General features: G+C 36.6%; 1 protein-coding gene across 8 annotated transcripts in view; it reads left to right on the top strand.

The window, feature by feature from the left end:
- Positions 1-18,846, top strand: part of CRPPA (CDP-L-ribitol pyrophosphorylase A) — a 125,847-nt gene that overhangs the window by 66,783 nt on the left and 40,218 nt on the right. For 4 of the 8 annotated variants that reach the window (XR_014690101.1, XM_084510968.1, XM_084510973.1 and 1 more), the window contains 3 exons: positions 5,352-5,441; positions 6,019-6,111; positions 9,090-9,218. Coding sequence is in view for 7 of the 8 variants with exons in the window: in XM_084510968.1 (XP_084367094.1) it covers positions 5,352-5,441; positions 6,019-6,111; positions 9,090-9,218 (312 nt within the window). In the remaining variant the exon portion in view is untranslated. Of the gene's footprint in view, positions 1-5,351; positions 5,442-6,018; positions 6,112-9,089; positions 9,244-10,250; positions 10,454-12,479; positions 12,507-15,478; positions 15,741-18,846 lie in introns of those variants that run through there. The other 4 variants (XM_084510972.1, XM_084510971.1, XM_084510970.1 and 1 more) reach the window with 4 other exon arrangements.

The following is an 18,846-nucleotide window of genomic DNA, read 5'->3' as shown; positions in this document are numbered from 1 at the left end:
ACAAATCTTGAGTGATATTGGGGTAATTCTTAATTATGTCTTATGTAATGAGATCACATCTTTCCTAGAGAAATAGAGTAGAAGTAACTGATCAAAAATATAGGTTTCCCAGTATGTGTAGTTTTACCTTTTATAGTAGGTTTTGTTCATGTCTATTGATCTGTTTTCTGTATTCAGTTCATATGGGATGTTCTTGTATAGCAAACTTGCTGTTTGACATCTGGAAATATAACTTGATATTGTACTTTCAGTTCTTACTTGGAAATAATTGTATTTAGTAGGGAAAATCACATTTTTTATCTATTACATGTCTACATTTTAAAGTACCAAACATGGGCAGAGTTGAATAACGTTTTCTTCTTGTCTGAATAGCTGTATGATGGAGCAGAAGTCTTCTTCCACTTCACTGATACTAGATCCACTACTAGTTTTACTTTTTTCGCTCTTTAAGCTATTCTGGTACTGCTAGGAACACATTTTTCTCATTTTGGGAAAATAACAAAAACAAACTTTAAATATCAACTTACACACTCCTATGTATATCTATTACATTTACATATAACCACATTAATAATACCATGAGAAACACTTCCAGTCCAGGAAGAAAAACCAAAGAATTTATGTTCGAACAACTAGCTTTATGAAAGCCAAACTTAAAAGTCAGACTGGTGCCAAAACCAATTAAAATGTGCAACATCTTTGGAGCTTTTGATTGTAGAAGCAATTAGCTGTTGGGTTGGTCAGGCATCTGAACCTGTGATGCATTTGAATAAGCTACATATAAAATGACCACAAACAAGGTAATGAGGGAGTAAAGTGAAAGGATTCATCCTGATATGGGACTTGTTTTGATCATTCAATTCACTTTTGATGAATTTGTTTGATCACTCTATTAAATCAGTTTAACTGATGACTTCTAGCACCATTCTTCTCTTGATCTGTGTTTTATTTCCTCACAGTCAAGTTTTGTTAAATTTCTCCTCAACACTTCTAAAACATTCTTGCAAGGTGACATTTGCGAAAGAACTCCATCAAGATCCCTGTATTGTACTGTTCCTTGAAACATCCTTAGTCATGTGAGGTAATTTTTAAGGTTAGCATTATATGGTACTTCACAAATTTGAAAGACCTTAGAAAGAAGGTGTTTCTAAAGTGAAGTGTAGTAACCTTGTGAGAGATTTGACTCTGTACAACATGTTAATTACTTTAACCATATTAAACTTATTGAACTGAAATCTGGGTTATTCAAAGGGGCTAATTAGAGGATAGTCAGTGTAAGTAAAACACTGATTGAGAAGCATATGGTAGGGTATGTATAATCTGAAATTGAACACTCTTAGTATGGTCAATAGTTTAGTATTTCTGATAGTTTTGATACTAGTGCATACTAGCCACCACATTTACTTTTAATATGTTTGTCAGCTTCTAAGTAAGAACCTTTAAAGAAGAATCCAGAAGACATTTTGTTAGGGAGGTTTCTGAGAGAGACTGCAGTAACATCATCATGAATCTATAACACCAATAACATGAAAAAAAGACATGAACTGATGAGATAAAGTGAAGGTAGTTATTGCTTGTAAAATACTTTCTGATTAGGTATTTTAAAAGTGTTATTGTAAATTGTGTATCTAATAAATGAATATTTTTGCTGAAAATATCTTACTATGAAAGACATAAGTTGTCTTTCCTTAAATTTCTTATTTACCTCTTTCTTTGGAAGCAATCAGACTTAAATGGGGGCCGAAGCTGTTTTCTTCCATACCTGGGAATTAGGTACTCCTGCTTATTCAATGACAATTCCTCCTGTGTATGAAACATGATCAGATGAAGTTGTATGTTATTTTTGTGACTGAATAAGTATCCACAAGCAGTATATCAAAATATTTGGTCCTCTTCAGTTAAGAATGGACTAAAGTTTCACCAAGTAGTCTTTCAGTGAGAAAGGGATAATTTCTTGATCATTGAATTGTCCATCTGCTAGACTGGTATTGATTGTGACTTTGGATTCTGATACACTTTAACTTTTACACATTGCTAATGTCCTGGTATTATTGATAGATTTTATGAAAAGTGGATATTGAATAAAATCGAAATTTTACCACAGGTTGTCTGACAAGTAGAGAAACATTACGGAAAACTTTTTCATTATTCCTATCTTCATGTTAAAAACAAAAAGAAACCCTTACCACCTTTGCTCCTTTATACTACCTGAATATTGGTTCCTAAACCAGCCAGAAGTAATTAGGCAAATCCCCATACTTTTGTTCTATTTAACCCCTGAACATGACACTGTTTACTGAGGTGGAATTTTAGGTAATTTCTGTTATCTCAAGTAGTGTTGAAATTATGTGGTAACTTTCATAAATACTCAGTTTAAAGAAATACTTTTGCATACTAACTAGCCAAATAGAAGAAGAATTAATTTTAGTTACTTGACCATTTATTGAAGTTTTCAGTTTGGTGGCAAGCATTGTTATTCACCTGTCTCCTTTCTCATGGGTTATCTGCTACTGAATTGCTGTTTCCTAGATGAGAGCAGCTGAACCGTTTTGTCAAGGGTCAGATCATAGGATCATAGAATGGTTTGGATTAGAAGGGACCTTAAAGATCACCCTGTTCCAACCTCCTTGCATGGCACACCTCCCACCAGGCCAAGCTCCATCCAGCCTGGCCTTGAACACAGGGGCGTCCACAGCTTCTCTGGGCAGTCTCTGCCAGTGCCTCACCTCCCTCATTGTAAAGAATTTCTTCCAAATCTCTAATCTAAATCTACCCTCTTAGTTTAAAGCCATTACTCCTTGTCCTATCACTACAAACCTTGACAAAGAGTCCTTCTCTTAAGATCGTTGCTTAAGGGTATTTACATGCTTACTTGAATGAGATGAGAATTAGAGAATTAAAATACAGGTTATCATCAATGATAACCTGTCTTCTATGGCTTGAAAGCATTAGACAAGAAACCTGGGGTAAAACTAAAAGAGACAGAGATGGTCTGTTGTGTATCTTTCAAAGTACTACACAAAAAAATACTGATTGCATATGTCTTTGGAAAAAAGAAATAGAAAGCATGTCAATACTGGGAGATTGCCTGAGAAATAAAAATAGTAACACATACGTTATGATCATTTGCTTTTTCAGAACTTTGGAATAGGCACTGTGCAGAAAGGTTTTTGGATGATCTGCCCCAATTGCTCTGGAATCTGCCTTTTAACAAATAAATTGACAAGTAACTCCACTAAGAGCCTTTTCAGAGACATGCTTTCATAATTAAAAAAAATAAATAAATCTATTTCTGCTGAGTTCACTGTAAGAATTCCTGATTAAGAACTACTTTTCATTTGTTTGCAGAATAGTGTGTTCAAGTCAGTGGATTGTTTTGGAGTATTCTAATAGAATGAAGTCAAAACTGATGATATAAGGAAACATTGCGTGTGCATGGAAGCTAAATTGACTAGTATGGAATTTGCTAGTCAACTTTATAAACAAAAATTACATATGTGCAGACAGTTTTCTCATGTTCATGTTTGCATGATGCTATTAGAGGAGTATGTGTGCTGTGTGAGCCTGTGCTTGTTTGGAAGCCTAATTTCACTGGTCATTAAAAGAAAGGGGCATAATTTGGCATCTCATGTAGAAGAAGCTCCCTTTGGGGAGCTAAGAGGTATTTTTACATTTGCAAAGATTTGAGAAACGAGCTCTTAAGTTGAACAACGCAGCAACGGAGGTGTGTATGTGTATACCACTCATATGTTTGTCTTGGTACCATATTACTTTGTGTTCCACCCCTTACAGAATATAGTCCTACCCGTACTTTTTCAAGAGACAAATCTTATTTCATTTTTACTCAATAATATATCTGTAAAACAAAATCTCAATATACTGCTCTCTCAGATTGTTCAATTTAAATAAAAATTGATACACTTAATTAATAATTATATATTCTGGAATACTTAAGCATCATGTATTCTGGTATCTCAAAGAAAAAGAAGGACTTCAGGTCACTTTCCATTTACCTTCTGAAAAGTCTTGCATGCTTTCATGTTTGTTGCACTATGTTGCAATAGGTCATAAAGGCATTGGGGATTTCTGATTTTACTTCAGCAGAAGTTCAAGCTGGAACAGCCCTGGAGTACTGCATTTCTTAAAGTAGTTCTAGTAATTCTTGCCTTCTGCATTTTTTTTTTAAACTCTTTAAATATCAACTATTTAGGGCTGCATTATCAAATTTTCAGCCCCAAAGTTTCTAAAACCTTTAATACATAAATCTCAGCTTTGGGTTTTCAAACCATCTTTCTTTGCAAACAAGTTAGCTGCCCAAGTATTTCAAAAATAAACAAATACAACTTTAGATAACAATGGCCTTTTTAAAATGTGGTATTTGGTAATTCTGTTGGATTGTGGATTCAGTGACATTTTGAGAGAGCACAGCAGTGTATCAATTCTGTTGTTTGCAGCTAGCATACATTCTGTTCTGGGCAGAAATAAAGCACATGAGTAGTGGGACGGTGAGATTTGCTGGTGTAATAGAAGCCACATGAAGGTTTTTGGCTTAAAAAACAAACAAACAAAAAACCCACTTTTTTACTCGCTTCAAAATGTTATCTTTTCTCAGGGAAAAAAGTTCCCTTCTTGAAACTTGGATTGCTATTTTCCTTAAGGCAAGCCTGAAGCTGGTGATGTAGTGGAATCTACTTTTTATTTTAATTAGGATAAGATAATTTCTTAGCTGGTGTTATAGCTAAAGGATACAAAATAAATATGTTTGTGATTAAGAAGGTATTCTAAAGTATTTATCAATGAAATACTTTTCGGGAGACATTCTAAATGATTCTTGTCATAACAGAATCCTAGAATACCTGTGCATCTGGTCCTTCATACCTGGCCCTTCATTTATTTTATTTTAGTTGTATGAAGGCACTATTTATTTGTTCATAAACTAAATAACTTAATAAACTTCATAACTTCATAAAGATTTGCTTAGAATCAGAGATCTAAAGTCAATATGTTGTCTTGATCCTATTAACAGTGTTTCATCTCTGGGAAGAGTTGAACATTCTACCCCAGGCTCTAACTCTAGTGTCTGATGATACTTCCAGGGCTGATTTTGGAATGGCTCCCTCTAGCAGTACACTTCAGCAAATACTTGCAGAAAACTGTAGGGTTCTGGACTCCGTGCTTCACTGTTGAGTGACCTGAAAGTCTGAGCAGATTTTAGTTCTTGTATTGGAAATACTAACTGCCAGTTTTATGCCATTTGAATTAACAATCTCTGTGATGATTGTGGAAGCTTTAGCAGATGGTTAAGTCTGAAGTCAAATTCGTGAAGAAGTAATATATTTTTTTCTGATCAGGTTGAAGCTATATCGATATCTCTAAGCAAAAATGACAGCCATCTACAAAACATCTTTTCAGGAGAGTGCTACAATTTTCTTTGCATCAATGTAAGTAGGAGGGATGCATGCTTTTAGTTTAAGTGCAAAACTTTTTAGTAATAGTAAATAATTACATATTTGAATAACAAATAGTTTGTATCCATTCAATGGTTGGTGTGTTTAATATTCATCAAAGTGGACCGTTGACATACTGGTCTTTTTTTCACTCCCAGTTTTGCAATTCCTTCAGTATGTTGTTAAACAAGTCACAAATTATTGAACAAGAGGGATGCAGTATGAAGAGGTACAGCACATGTAGCTATCAAACTGTGCATTGCTATTGTGGTCTTCATTCCTGCTTCCCACTTTGGACATGTGCATGCTTTGCAATCAATATTTGGCTCGTTGTATGGGAACAGGAAAGTTTTCGCTGAACTTTGAGATCAAGCAAGACCCTTAAGGTTGTTACATGTACTTTTTAAAGGATAATGTTCTTAACCTCAAATATAAAATCAAACATTCCTCCACCCCCACCCCCAAGAGTTCTGTATCTTTTTTTGGTAAATGATAGATCTTTGAATACCATTTTTATGAAATAACTGTTTGATATTTTCAGTAATTCTACTTTTTTTTTTTTTTCGTTTAGGATAAAGAGTATGCTACGGAAGAAATCCAGCAACTAGTGGATATGTTAGAAAAATCAAATATTCCTCTCTTATATCCAGTTGTTCTTATTTTGGTAGGTAACTCTTAAAATTTCCTGTAGAAAATATCTGTAAATAACTGCTAATAATAAAGTGTTACACTAGATTTAGACTATTTCAAGAGACACTGATACCTCTGAATATGATTGAAAATTTGAACTGTAAATTAGACTGTAAAATGTCTTTGCACTTCAGCAGATGTACTATATAGTGTCAGGAAATAAACCAATACTAGCAAAAGGCCAATTATTACTTATGTAGATCTGTAAAAGATGTATTTTGGCTATTCATATTGTGTTGTTAACTCCTTCTTTGTTGTTGTGCACCATCTCATATGGGGATGCTGCAAATGGTGTACTCTCCTGGAATACGTGGTTGAAAGAAAGTTAAGTGGCTTTATTTTTTTTTTTCTGTGCTTCATGGATTTATTCAAAGTTTTAAAAATTATTATTGCTTTTCTGGTTCAAATATTAAAAAAGAACTGAGAAGTACTTTGCAATATAAAACATCAAGATGTTATAAGACTGAAATGTGTATTCTGGTATGTGGCAAAAGTTTTTGAACTACATTTTTGGCTATAATTCTGATTTGAATATTGTTGCCAAAATAATTTTAACGTTTCATGCAGATGACAGCTGAAGGTGTACATGACTTTTATTTTACTCAGTCTGTTAAAAAGGAGAAAATATGAGGAGATTTGAAAGTCTCTGTGCAGTGTAACTAGATACAATTCTGTCTGACTTTTTAGATAGGGATGAGAAGTATTGGGTTGAATGAGCATCGTTAATGCTGTGTCTCACCAAAGTGTATGCCTCTGATCTATTATCCATTAATAATGCATAATAATCTGGTGTGATTTCATAAACTAATTCCTTATAGGAAGCCATTGAAAAACAGATAAATAATTATTTTACTTAGAGTCTATTTTACCTGGTTTCCAAAGTGTGTAGTCATGTAGTCTAGTGATCTGGAGGCAAAACTGAGAGTTTACTTCTCAAATTAGGCTTAATTTGAGGTTCATGATAACAAGTTATGAAATGTTGTTATTATTTTTAACAAATAAATGACACATCATGAAGATAAGTAGTATTTTACAAAACCTGATATCTTCACTAACTGTATGTTGTTGTCTTATGGACTGAGAAACCCTAATTCTATGGAAAGATTTAGAACTTTATTTCTAGACTCTTTTTTTTTTTCTTTTTCTGATGCTATTTCTGAGGAAGTTCAGGGTGGAGCTTTAATTTTACTGAGTTTTGAAAATAAGGTAAATTCTTTCTGCCTTTAATCAGAGTAGTGATACACCTCCAAATCTTTTGCCCATTTACAGGTCTAGTGGATATGCAGAACGTACTTTTCTGGACTGAGAATGTTTTCATTAACCCTTTATTAAGAATTTTAAAAAACATTTCTCTCTGTTAAGTTTTGGGGACATGTAATTAACTTAATCAATTAGAACAACAGAATGGTTTGGGTTGGAAGGGACCTTAAAGATTATCTTGGCCAACCTGATCTAGTGGGCGGCATTCCTGCCTATGGCAAGGGGCTTGGAACTAGATGATCTTTAAGGGCCTTCCAAGCCAAGCCATTCTATGATCTAACTCCAACTATGATCTAACTCCAACTCCACCTTCCCATCAGACTACGTTGCCCAAAGTCCCATACAGCCTGGGACTTCCAGGGATGGGGCATCCACCCTTGAATACTTCCAGGGATGGGGCATCCACAGCTTCTCCAGACAACCTGCTCCAGTGCTTCACCAGCCTCATTGTAAAGATTTTTTTCCAAATATCTAATCTAAATTTACCCTTTTTTAGTTTCAAACCATTAACCCTTGTCATTTTACACACCATGGTAAAAGGGCTCTCCCCAGCTTTCCTGTAGGCCCCCTTTAGCAGCCTTCCAGTACCTATAAGGTCTCCCCAGAGCCTTCTCTTCTCCAGGCTGAACAACCCCAGCTCTCTCAGCCTGTCTTCGTAAGAGAGCTGCTCTAGCCCCTTGATCATCCTCATGGCCCTCCTCTGCATCGGCTCTAACAGGTTCATTCATAAGTTACTTGCAACTGAATAATACCACAATGTTAAAAACATTGCCAGCCTCCTAGCTATTCTCTATCCTGGATTTTGTATGAAGGCCTCTTTTTTTTTTTTTTTTTTTTTTTTCTTTTCCCCTGTAACACACATGGAATGTGAGAGCTTTGTTTAAATGATTGCAGCTATAAATATTCTAGACTTAATATTCCCAGAGAAGTATGTATGAATGCAAACAATAGTAACACATACTGTGAAACTAAGTTTTTGTCCCTAAGATAGTAGATCTTGAAGTCATTGTAGCATCCAGCACCATTGTTGATGAAAGTGTATTTGCTTGAGCAGCTTACTGCATGCACATTTTGGTGAACACCTTTGAAGGTAGCTTTAAGAAAAAATGATACATTTCATTCCTTTATTGTAGTTCAATTGATATAATTCATCCATCAGTTGTTCCTAACAAGCACCTAAAACTAGGCAGTGGGAAGAATGTCTTATAATTAGGTGGAAAAAGTGTTTTATTGAATCTAATTTAGGCAAGTAATAGTCTACACTGAGAAGGTAGTAAATTGAAAATAAATCTTTAAATAATGCAGTTCCATTTTGAAAACCTTTAACGTGCTTAAGAAAAACATTTGTATTTCTCTATTATCCTGATAGTAAAAATCTGTGAAAGTTAGATTAGAGTTTAGGAAAGAATGTTGTTTGTTTTCTGATTTAATTAAATATTTTTAATACACAGTTAAAACATTGTGTTCTGCTTTGTTCTGGCATATTGGTCTCACCGTTCTTTGAAAAGAAATAATTGTGATGTCACTAAATATATAAGTGATGGAATTCAATGTGAATAGAAACTAAGAAAAACCTTCGTTAGCCTGTGTTCTTGTGTGTCCTTAACAATGGTATGAGCTATTAAAAACTGGCAGTCTAAAATAACATACTTTGGAAAAGTAGTATTTTTTTGAATATCTGTTCCTTTGCAGGTGCACTTGAGTATTTCAGAAAATATTTCTTTCAGCATTGGGTTGGAAGAACTAACTAAGACCAAGAAATTTGCAAGGGAAGTGAAAAAGAAAAATATTTTGGTTTATGGTCTCCTTATCCAATGTAAGGTATGTAATTCTTTCTACCAGCAAAGTATCCACTTTTGTGATTTATATGATTAATGATAGAATCTTCATCTAAAACAAAATCAAAGGGGAATAAATATGACATGAAAAACATTTATTGGAAAGTTTCTTGCCTGTTCTTGTTCAAAATTGAGAAGAGCCTGTAGTTATAGGCGAAAATGTAAGCATTCTGATTAGAGAGGAACAAATGGCAAACAGTTTTTAAAAGCACATGAAAATGTCACAGTCCTTTTTTCTTTTTCCCCTTTCTACAGACTTTAAAAAGTGAAAAATAGTGGAAGTATTTTTGATTAGTGCTTTTTCAGATTGTTATGCCTTGCATTGAAACAGTGTTTGGTATTCAGGTGGCTGAAAGAAGGTGGCATATAGGTGATGATACAAACACTCCAATAAGAGCCAATTTTTGCCTCAGATGGTGGCAAAAAGTTATCACTCCAGTGTCCTTTGTACTCACAGAAGCTATCTAAAGTGAATAATTTTTTTCTGGGAAATGCGTTCTTATAGCCAGAAAAGGGGACTGCTTTGCATCCAGTGTAAATACGTTTTTTTTTTTTTTTTTTTTTTTTGCTGCTTGTGTAGACAGCTCAATCAGAAGTGAACAAGGAAATAAGTTAGATATTCAATGGAAATTTTAATATAGAAGGATAAATGTAATCTTGACGTTTTTAAATTGATTGGTGTTGGAGAGTTTTTATATATATATATATATATATTTATATATATTTTTATATATATATATATATATATAAACTGTCTATCCATAGGTTATAGTTCTGGTATACCAAATACTTGATTTTCCCCCCAAATTCTATTGGCTTTATTAAAGGTATGATTATCAATACCTATTAATTAATACCTTTACAGCCTTTTAATACCAGCATAACTATTTCATATGGGAATATGAAATTATGAATTTATGAATTATTACATGAAATTAGTTTCTTTCTTGTTCCTGAGAAGGTTTCTGTTTTGTTTTGGCTGTGTTTTTGTGTTTTGTTTTGTTTTTCACTTCAGAGGATGTTTCGAGTCACCAAGGTATTTTACTTCAAGTACAACCTATTAGCTAATAACGTGGATCCTCTCTTTGTCTACTGAAGTGAAAGTACAAGCATATCAACTCTTTAATCAAGAGTCTGATACTCCAGCAAACTCTTGTACTTGCAAACATCGATGCTTTTAGATACGGTTTTGGTTCATAGCTTGCAGTTCTCCAGAGTGGCTGCTGTCACCCTTACAGAAGTTGCATGCTTTAGAAAGGATCGGTGAATACTGGCATGTTGGTGGGTCCAGAGGAAGTGGAAACACAAAAAGTACCTGCTGCTGTGATGCAGGATGCTCAACCTCTTGTTGCAACAGCTTCTGTCAGTATCCTGTGTGATGACAAATTACTTCATGGAGGTTCCCTCTAGCTGAAAGCTTACATCATCACTATCAAACATACCTGGTTGATATACACGCTTCTACTAATCCTTGAATAGGGATAAAACGTAATAGACAAAGAATTTATTGAGACGTGACTATGAAAATATTGAGGTGCAGTCATTTACATATACAAAAGTCAGAGGGGGTAAAGAGTATTCAGAAAATTCCAGAGTCTGAACTTGTGGAGTTAGATTTTGAGTTTTTTTTCAGATGAGTTGAATGAAATAGCTGATAAACAAGGTGACTTGGAAATAGGAAAAAAATCCAGTTTTAATGTAAGATGTAACTGGCACATGATGGTGTTGGGCAAAAAAATTGGGCAACACTATAATGTTAGTGAAGTTCCAACTATGATGATTTAGTGCTATACCCTGAAAATAATGATTTGTATATCAGAATAGTTGTTTTCTATTTTAAGTAGTAGTTAGTCTAATAGGGTGTTATACAGAACAGTTTATTCTGCAGACTAGGAGTAAAACTTATAAAAAGGCCAAGTTAGTCATGAGTAAACCTATATATATATATATATATATATATATATAAAAAGTAAACCGAAACAAATTGCTAACAAACCAGATACAAATTGCTAACAAACCTAATACAAAAGGTCATGTCAAGATACTGTATCCATGCCTGGTGGGAAATATATTAATTTTAACAGCATTGGTTTGTCATTTTTGCCATTCAAACTGCAAGATTTGGAAGAGAATTTCAATTGCACATGATGGTTACTTGTTGATCTGAGCAATGGAATAATATTGAGCCTTGATATCACAAACACTTAAGTTCGTTACTATGGTTAAACATTGAATGTATGCTATGTAGGTTTTTACTCAAATGTACTAGTTTAAGTTTTATAAAATACTAGTTTGTCCATATACTACTATTCTGCTTACTAAAGTAACAATTTCTGATGATTGAATTACAGAAAATAGTCAACATAGATCTTTGTATCTGGAAAAAAAAAGGCAACATTTCCAAATATGGGAATAGAAATGCAGAAGGCTGTAAAGGTTACAATATTATAATTTTGGTCCAGAAGTTTCACCAATAATTGCTACTTTTCACACAGGGGAAAAAAAAAAAAAGGAAGAATTATCATGTGGAATAAAATACACATGGATGGATACAGGAACCCATAGAAAGCTTTAAAATATGAAAGTAATATTAAAATATGTTGGTTATAAAACTATATTTCAAGTAATCCTACTTCAGAGATGCACTGATGGAATATCCTGGAAACACAGCAGTTACGTGCAGAGGCTTGCCTGGGATTAGGTGGCCTCAAATACTTTTGTCTCTGAAACAGCTATCTGATTAAGGCAGACAAACTATTTACCGAAATAGCCAGAAAAAACACAGTCTGTACCCTAAGAAAAGACAAATGATGCAATAGAATAGTTGTTATGAAGCTGTTGGAAACTAAAGTAAACTGAAGTGTGAGTGATTTCTTATGTACACTACTGCACATTTATTGTAGTCTTTTAGACTTTTGAAGACAAGATGCTCATCCACAGTGTGCTCGGTGATTGAGGACATTACTGAAAGTGCTAATTTTTTCTGCCTGGTCTGGTAAAATCAAAAAGGCATATGTTTACATTTTTTTCATTAAAGATCCCTTAAAAGCAGGGCAGGCTTTAAGGCAGTGTTTCCCAAAACAGGAATCTCAAAACAGAATGGGATAATCCAAATGGCAAAGCAAAAGGTGGTTTGCGAACTGGAAATGAATTTATGCATAGGTACTCTTACATTTACTTGCACAGTTTCTCCCTTTCTTTCTCTGTCATTCCCTCTCACTTTCCTTTCCTTGTTTCCCCCCAGGTCTTCCTCCTCCCCTAGCAAAAACAGGTAATAAATTCATTGAATTATTACAACTGTGAACATTTATTAAAGATGCTCTAATTAAGCATTCCTACAAGCTAACTTTGCAGTGCAGCATCAAATTCCCAGTCTGAGAAAGATGAGCTTTTTAGAAAAATAATTGGCAACCTTTTGGATTTTCGTTAAATAACTACAGGTTTTTACCAGGGAAAGGTCGGAAAGTTGATCAATTTGTCTATGATGTTACAGCTTCTAGGAGTTTAACAAGCTGCACTGAAAATGATAAGATTAATGGTTAATGCATTTTAAACATGACCTTTTTAGATGTATTTCATCTATTGAACTTTTAATTGGATGAATCAGAGTTCTCCCACCACCATGTCAGCCACGATGATTAAGGTACTTTGTGGTGGTTTTACCCTGCTGGACAGCTTACATCCACCACAACCATTCCCTCACTCCCCTTCCTCAAAAGAAGAGGGGGAGAGCAAAGTATGATGGAAAGAGAAAGGCTCATGGGTTGAGCTAAAGATAATTTAATTAAAGGTAAAAGAAAGAGGGCAAAACAATCAAAGGCTGTGTGGAAGCAAAGAGAAAACAAAACAATTATTCTCTGTTTCCCATCAACAAACTGTTTTTGGCCATGTCCTCGGATGCAGGGCCTCAATATTCATAGCAGTTGTGTGTGGGTGACAGGTGTCTGTGTAACAAGAACCCCCCTCTTCTTCCCCTTTCCTGGCTTTTATTGCTGAGTGTGACATCATATGGCATGGAATATTCCTTTCGTCAGCTGTGATGCTTTTACCCAGCTGGGCAGCTGAACTCCACCACAGCTGCTCTCTCCCTCCCTCCTCTCAAAGAAAGAGGGGGAGAAAATACAATGGCAAAGGCTCAAGGGTTGAGATAAGGATGGGGAGATGACTCAACAATTATTGTCACAGGCAAAACAGACTCATGGGGAGATTAATATAATTTAGTGCCTGTATCACTAGCAGATTAGAGCATGGAGAAACTAAAAACAAACTAAAGACACCTTACTTCTATCTGCCCCCTCTTTCTCCTGAGTGGGCTGTGGTCAGCATGGAGTTTCCAGACTGTTCCTTCATGGTCACTCTGTGCCCCTGCTCCACATGGGGTCCCTCCCACGGGATGCTGTCCTTCCCAAACTGATCCTGCAGGGGCTGCCCACAGGCAGCAGCTGCTCAAGAACTGCTCCCACATGGCTCTGTACCACAGGGTCCATCCCCCAGGAGCAAACTGCTCTAGCATGGGTCCCCCACAGGTGGCAGCTCCCCCCAGACTCCCTGCTCCTGCATGGGCTCCTCTCCACGGGCTGCAGCTCCTGCCTGGGGCCTGCTCCTGCGGGGGCTCTCCGTGGTCCACAGCCTCCTCCAGGCTATTCACCTGCTCCACTGGGGCTCTTCCATGGGCTGCAGGTTGGAGATCTGCTCCACGTGGGACCCGTGGGCTGCAGTGGGACAGCCTGCCCCACTGGGGCCTCGCCACAGGGGAACTGTTGCCTGGAGCACCTCCTGCCGTCCTGCTGCACCGACCTTGGTGTCTGCAGGGCTGCTTCTCTGAGCTCTTGTTGCACAGCACAGTTTTTTTCTCCTTCCTTAACTCTGCTCTCCCAGAGGCCCACCGAGCATCACTCCCTGGCTTGGCTCTGGTCAGCAGCAGGTCCCTTTGGAGCTGTCTGGAGCTGGCCCTGACCTGACATGGGGCTGCTGCTGGGCTCTGCTCACAGAGGCCACCCCTGCGGCCCCCCCTGCTGTTCAGCCTTGGCTACATAAACACAATACATCGGTTTAAGTTAGCTGCCCTGGTGATGTGTCCACCCATCCTTGTGGCCATCCCTAGCCTATTGGCTCTGGGGCATTTGGAGAGAGTCGTGGTGCTAGTGACCAGCACTGATTAGCAATAGACAAGATCAAGAGAGATCAGTGCTGTTCTAGCTACAAGTATAAAGCACAACACTAATATGGACCATGGCAAGGAAAGTTAACGCCATCCCAGCCAGACCCAGCACACACTTAGACTTATCCTAAAAGTCTTATGTTCATAAAATTGTCTTTAAACTTCCTTGCTTTCACACCCCAGTTAAGGCATTCTGGCAGTGTTAGTCAATAATGGCTCGTGATTGTTTCTTTTTGTGGATATTTCAATTGCATAAAATAATATTACTCTAAAATAGTTTGATAGTGTGGAGTAGAATTTTGGGGAACAAATGGGTTCGTAAGGTGAAATGCCAAGTTCTCTAGAGGGAAGGAAAATAACAAGTTTGAAAAGTGTGTATGTTTTAATTATGCTAGATACTTCAATGTGATAGAGAATAAACATTGAATTGGAACCGTTTGCAAAACAAATATTATTATGAATATCAAATCTGAGTTTGATCTTCCAATCTGTTATTAGTTACTCTGACATTTTTTCCCTATTATGAAAGCTTTGATGTTGACCTGCTATCTCTTACTGGAAACATAAACATTTAAAATGAAAGGATATTGACATAAAATTTTGTTTGCAAACAAACTGCTTTTAACTTATTTTTTCCATTGCTAACTTGCCTAATAAAAACCTGTGAAGTCCATTGTTTTTGTTTATGGACAGTTTCACTTTTGGATTGTTAGTACTGCAATTCTTGGCTTAAAGCAATGCTTAAAGTCTGAGTAAGCTGGGCATCAGACCAGGAACATCAAAAATTAGTCCTCTCTCCTTGATTCCATGCTATCCCCAAAAGGCAATGTTTAGCAGGTACCCAAAATACTAACCTGTAGCAATGAGGGTATCTGTCTTTTTTCTGACTTTAGTTCTTAATACATAAAACAAAACAAAAAAGAAGCTTATTAAAATCATTAGGTATGTTTAAGAGGCATCTTGAAAATGGTACCTGCCTTATGCTTTGATAGTTCCCTAATGATCTTTTGTACCTGGGTATACTTTTCTAAGGGAAAAAAAAAAGGCAGAAATTTTTCAGATAACTTTTTTTTTTTTTTTAGAATGAAAAAATGAATGGCTTGGGCTGGAAGGGACCTTAAAGATCACCCTGTTCCAACCTCCCTGCTGTGGGCAGGGCCACCTCCCACCAGACCAGGTTGCCCAAAGCCCTATCCAGCCTGGCTTTGAACACCTCCAGGGATGGGGCATCCACAGCTTCTCTGGGCAACCTGTTCCAGTGCCTCACCACCCTCCCAGTGAAGAATTTCCTCCTAACTTCCAATTTAAATCTATTTTAATTTAAAACTGTTAACCCTTGTAATGGCTTTCACTACACACCCTGGTAAAGGGTCCCTCCCCATCTTTCTTATAAAGCCCCCTTTAGGAATTGGAACGCTGCTATGAGGTCTCCCCAGAGACATTATTTCAATGCAGAGTTTATTTTTCTATCTGAATATAAAATTACTCTGAAAATAGGATTTTATAGAGTTAATGCTAGCTTTGCCAGTAATGTTAATACTGTTTCAATATTTTACTGTAGAGTGGGTTTCTCGGAAAAAAGTGTTCCTTACAGGTTTTGTATTTATTTTTTATTTGTATTTAATGTATTTTGTGTCTGTACAGGCAAAGATGTGTAACATATGTGTAACATATTTATGGAACTTTGGGTTTCTACAGAGAAATATCAGTAATTTTCGCTCATTTCATTTACTTGTATCCAATGACAACTATCAGTTGTGCTTTAAATTTAATTTTTATTTTTTACTGTGCCTTGTAAAATTCTCCCCTCTTCCATATTGCTTCCTCAGTATAATGGGTCTGGCTGGCATGGAGTTAAGTTTCTTCATAGCAACTCACAGAGTGCTGTGTTTTAGATTTGTGACCAAAACAATGTTGATAATACACCCATGTTTTAGCTATTGCTGAACAGTGTTTGCACAGTGTCAAGGCCTTTTCTGTTTCTCACACTGTCCTGCCGGCAAGTTTGCTGGGGGGGAGATTCTGGGAGGGGACACGGCCAGGACAGCTGACCCCAGCTAACCAAAGAGATATTGCATGCCATATAATGCTATGCTCAGCAATAAAAAGGGAGAGAAGGGAGTTTAGGGAGGTTAGCCATCTTTCTCTTGGGAACTGGCTGGGCATTTACCCATGGGAGGTGGTGAGTGATTGCCTTTGCATCACTGCTTTTGTTTTCTTTCTTTTTTCTTCAACTTCTTCGTTGCTTATTAAACATTTTTTTTTATCTCAACCAACAACTTTCTTGCTGTTACTCTTCCTTTCCTTTTTCTCTGTCCCACAGAGATGGGTCCTGGGTGGGAGTGAGTGACTATGTGGTGCCTAGCTGTTTTCCAGGGTTAATTCACAACACAATTTGTAGCATAACTGTTTTTATTACTATGTTTGACCAGGAAAGCTTTTGAAGTTCTTGATCCATTTAAACACAAAAAGAAATCCATATCATGCTGTACATTGTTGGTAACTGAAGTCACTCTGTTGCATTTGCTGCATTCGTCAAAGTATGATAGCTCTTAAAATTTGTGCAGTGGAGGCATTGGCCATCAAGTCTACATTGGAGTGTTAATTTCCATTTTCATCCTCTCCCTCTAATTACAAGTAGGAATCAAGTAATCCAGCCCCAGGCTGACTTGTGTGTGTTTCTTTACAAGGGTTGGAAGCAGCACTTGAGGTTTCTATATGTATTTGTGTTACTAAGCCTTAAATCATATTTGTTGCTTAAATTGGATTGATCATATGAAAGGCATCCATTACGGAACACACCAGTTGCTGAAGTGTATAAAAATAATGTGATAGTCAAGAATGTAGCAAGTCAAGAATGAAAAATGTATTTTAATCCCCAGCCTGTGTACAGCCCTTAGATCTCAGTAAACTTTTTAATATTATTTGGGAAGATGCAAATAAAACATACTGACATGTTGGAATGAAAGTATCAGAAAAACAGTAACTTCCACAGTTATTTTAAATAAAAATTATTTTGTCATCATAACTGATAAAAACAGTAGAAAATTCTCAGCTTGCTTGTGCTACTCTTTAGATCTTTCCCACCACCTATTTTCCTTTGTCTTCAAATGAAACTGCTGCTCTTTTTGAGACTGTTTGATAGGAAATTTAAATTAATCCAGCCCTGATTTACTTTCTTGTAATAGAGCTGTGTTTCTTATGTGCAGTGGAATGTTTCTTTGAATGAAGGAAAAGCAATACATTCTTATGTAGTAGGATGAGCTAGATCTTTTCACACATTCCTATTTCTGCAGCTAGTTAAGATTAGTTCTTTTAGTTAACCTAACAACACTCATATAACCTTTAATACATTCAAAAATTCCACTAAAGCTAGAGCAGTAAGAAAACAGAACTGGAAGGGAGTGTTTCACACTGAGCTGAGTCCCATGCTGCCTAGTTTTGTGTTCATTTCATTAACTAATAAAGTGTTCATCCAAAGAGAGTTAGGCTTTTCTACATCCCTTATTCTTACTTAAGGCTGGTTTTATTTATTTCCTTGCTGCATTCAAAGTGCAGTCATATTCTTCTCAGAATTATTGCTATAGGATGAAGAATTGAAGCTCTCCCATCCTCCCTTTGTGTGATAGTTTGTAGGTCCTACAAATTTCTTTGTGCATTTGAGCCTTCTTGAGAGATGTTCAAACATACCACTTAATCAGTCTAATTTGGAAGTATCTGTCCTAATATATCCCGAGTTTACATTTCTTTGTTGGGTGGGCTGATTTATGCTACAGTTTATCACCTAACATGGTTATAATGCATCAAACATTTATTAGGCCATTATCATGTATCTAACAACATTTATAAAGAAATGCCTAGGAAAGAATCAGAGCAGGGCAAGCATACATAACACCCCTGATTCTCTCCCCCTACTCAGTTATTGTTAATTTAAGTACTTCCTGAGCCAGAGTTGTTTTCTGTGGAATTACTAGCCTTTAATAGATTTACTCTCCATGTTCTTTTCTAGGGTTCTGAAGCCCATGTAAACTGTTAGCATTCACTGCATCCTGTTGTTGTGGTTCCGCTCAAGTGGGCAGCCGAGCTCCACCTCAGCTGCTCTGTCACTCCCCTCCTCAAAGAGGAATGGGGAGAAAATACGATGAAAAGGGCTCAAAGTTTGACATAAGGACAAGCAGATCACACAGTGATTATTGTAATGGGCAAAACAGACTCGACATAGGGAGATAGTAAGATTTATTGCTTATTACTAACAAGCTAGAGAAGTGAGAAACAAAGGAAAAAAAAAAAAACAAACAAAAGCACCTTCCCACCCCCATCCACCCTCTTCCACCTCCTCCCCCCGAGCGGCACAGGGGAATGGGGGTTATGGTCAGTCTACAGCGCTTCTTCTCTGCCGCTCCTTCTTGGTCACTTGTCCCCTGTGCTGTGGGGTCCTTCCCACAGGATA

This window comes from Aythya ferina (genome assembly GCF_964211825.1).
Source record: "Aythya ferina genome assembly, chromosome: 2".
In the NCBI taxonomy this organism is placed as follows: domain Eukaryota; kingdom Metazoa; phylum Chordata; class Aves; order Anseriformes; family Anatidae; genus Aythya; species Aythya ferina.
The sequence above is the reverse complement of the archived record's forward strand: the minus strand, read 5'-3'. Positions and strand labels throughout refer to the sequence as shown.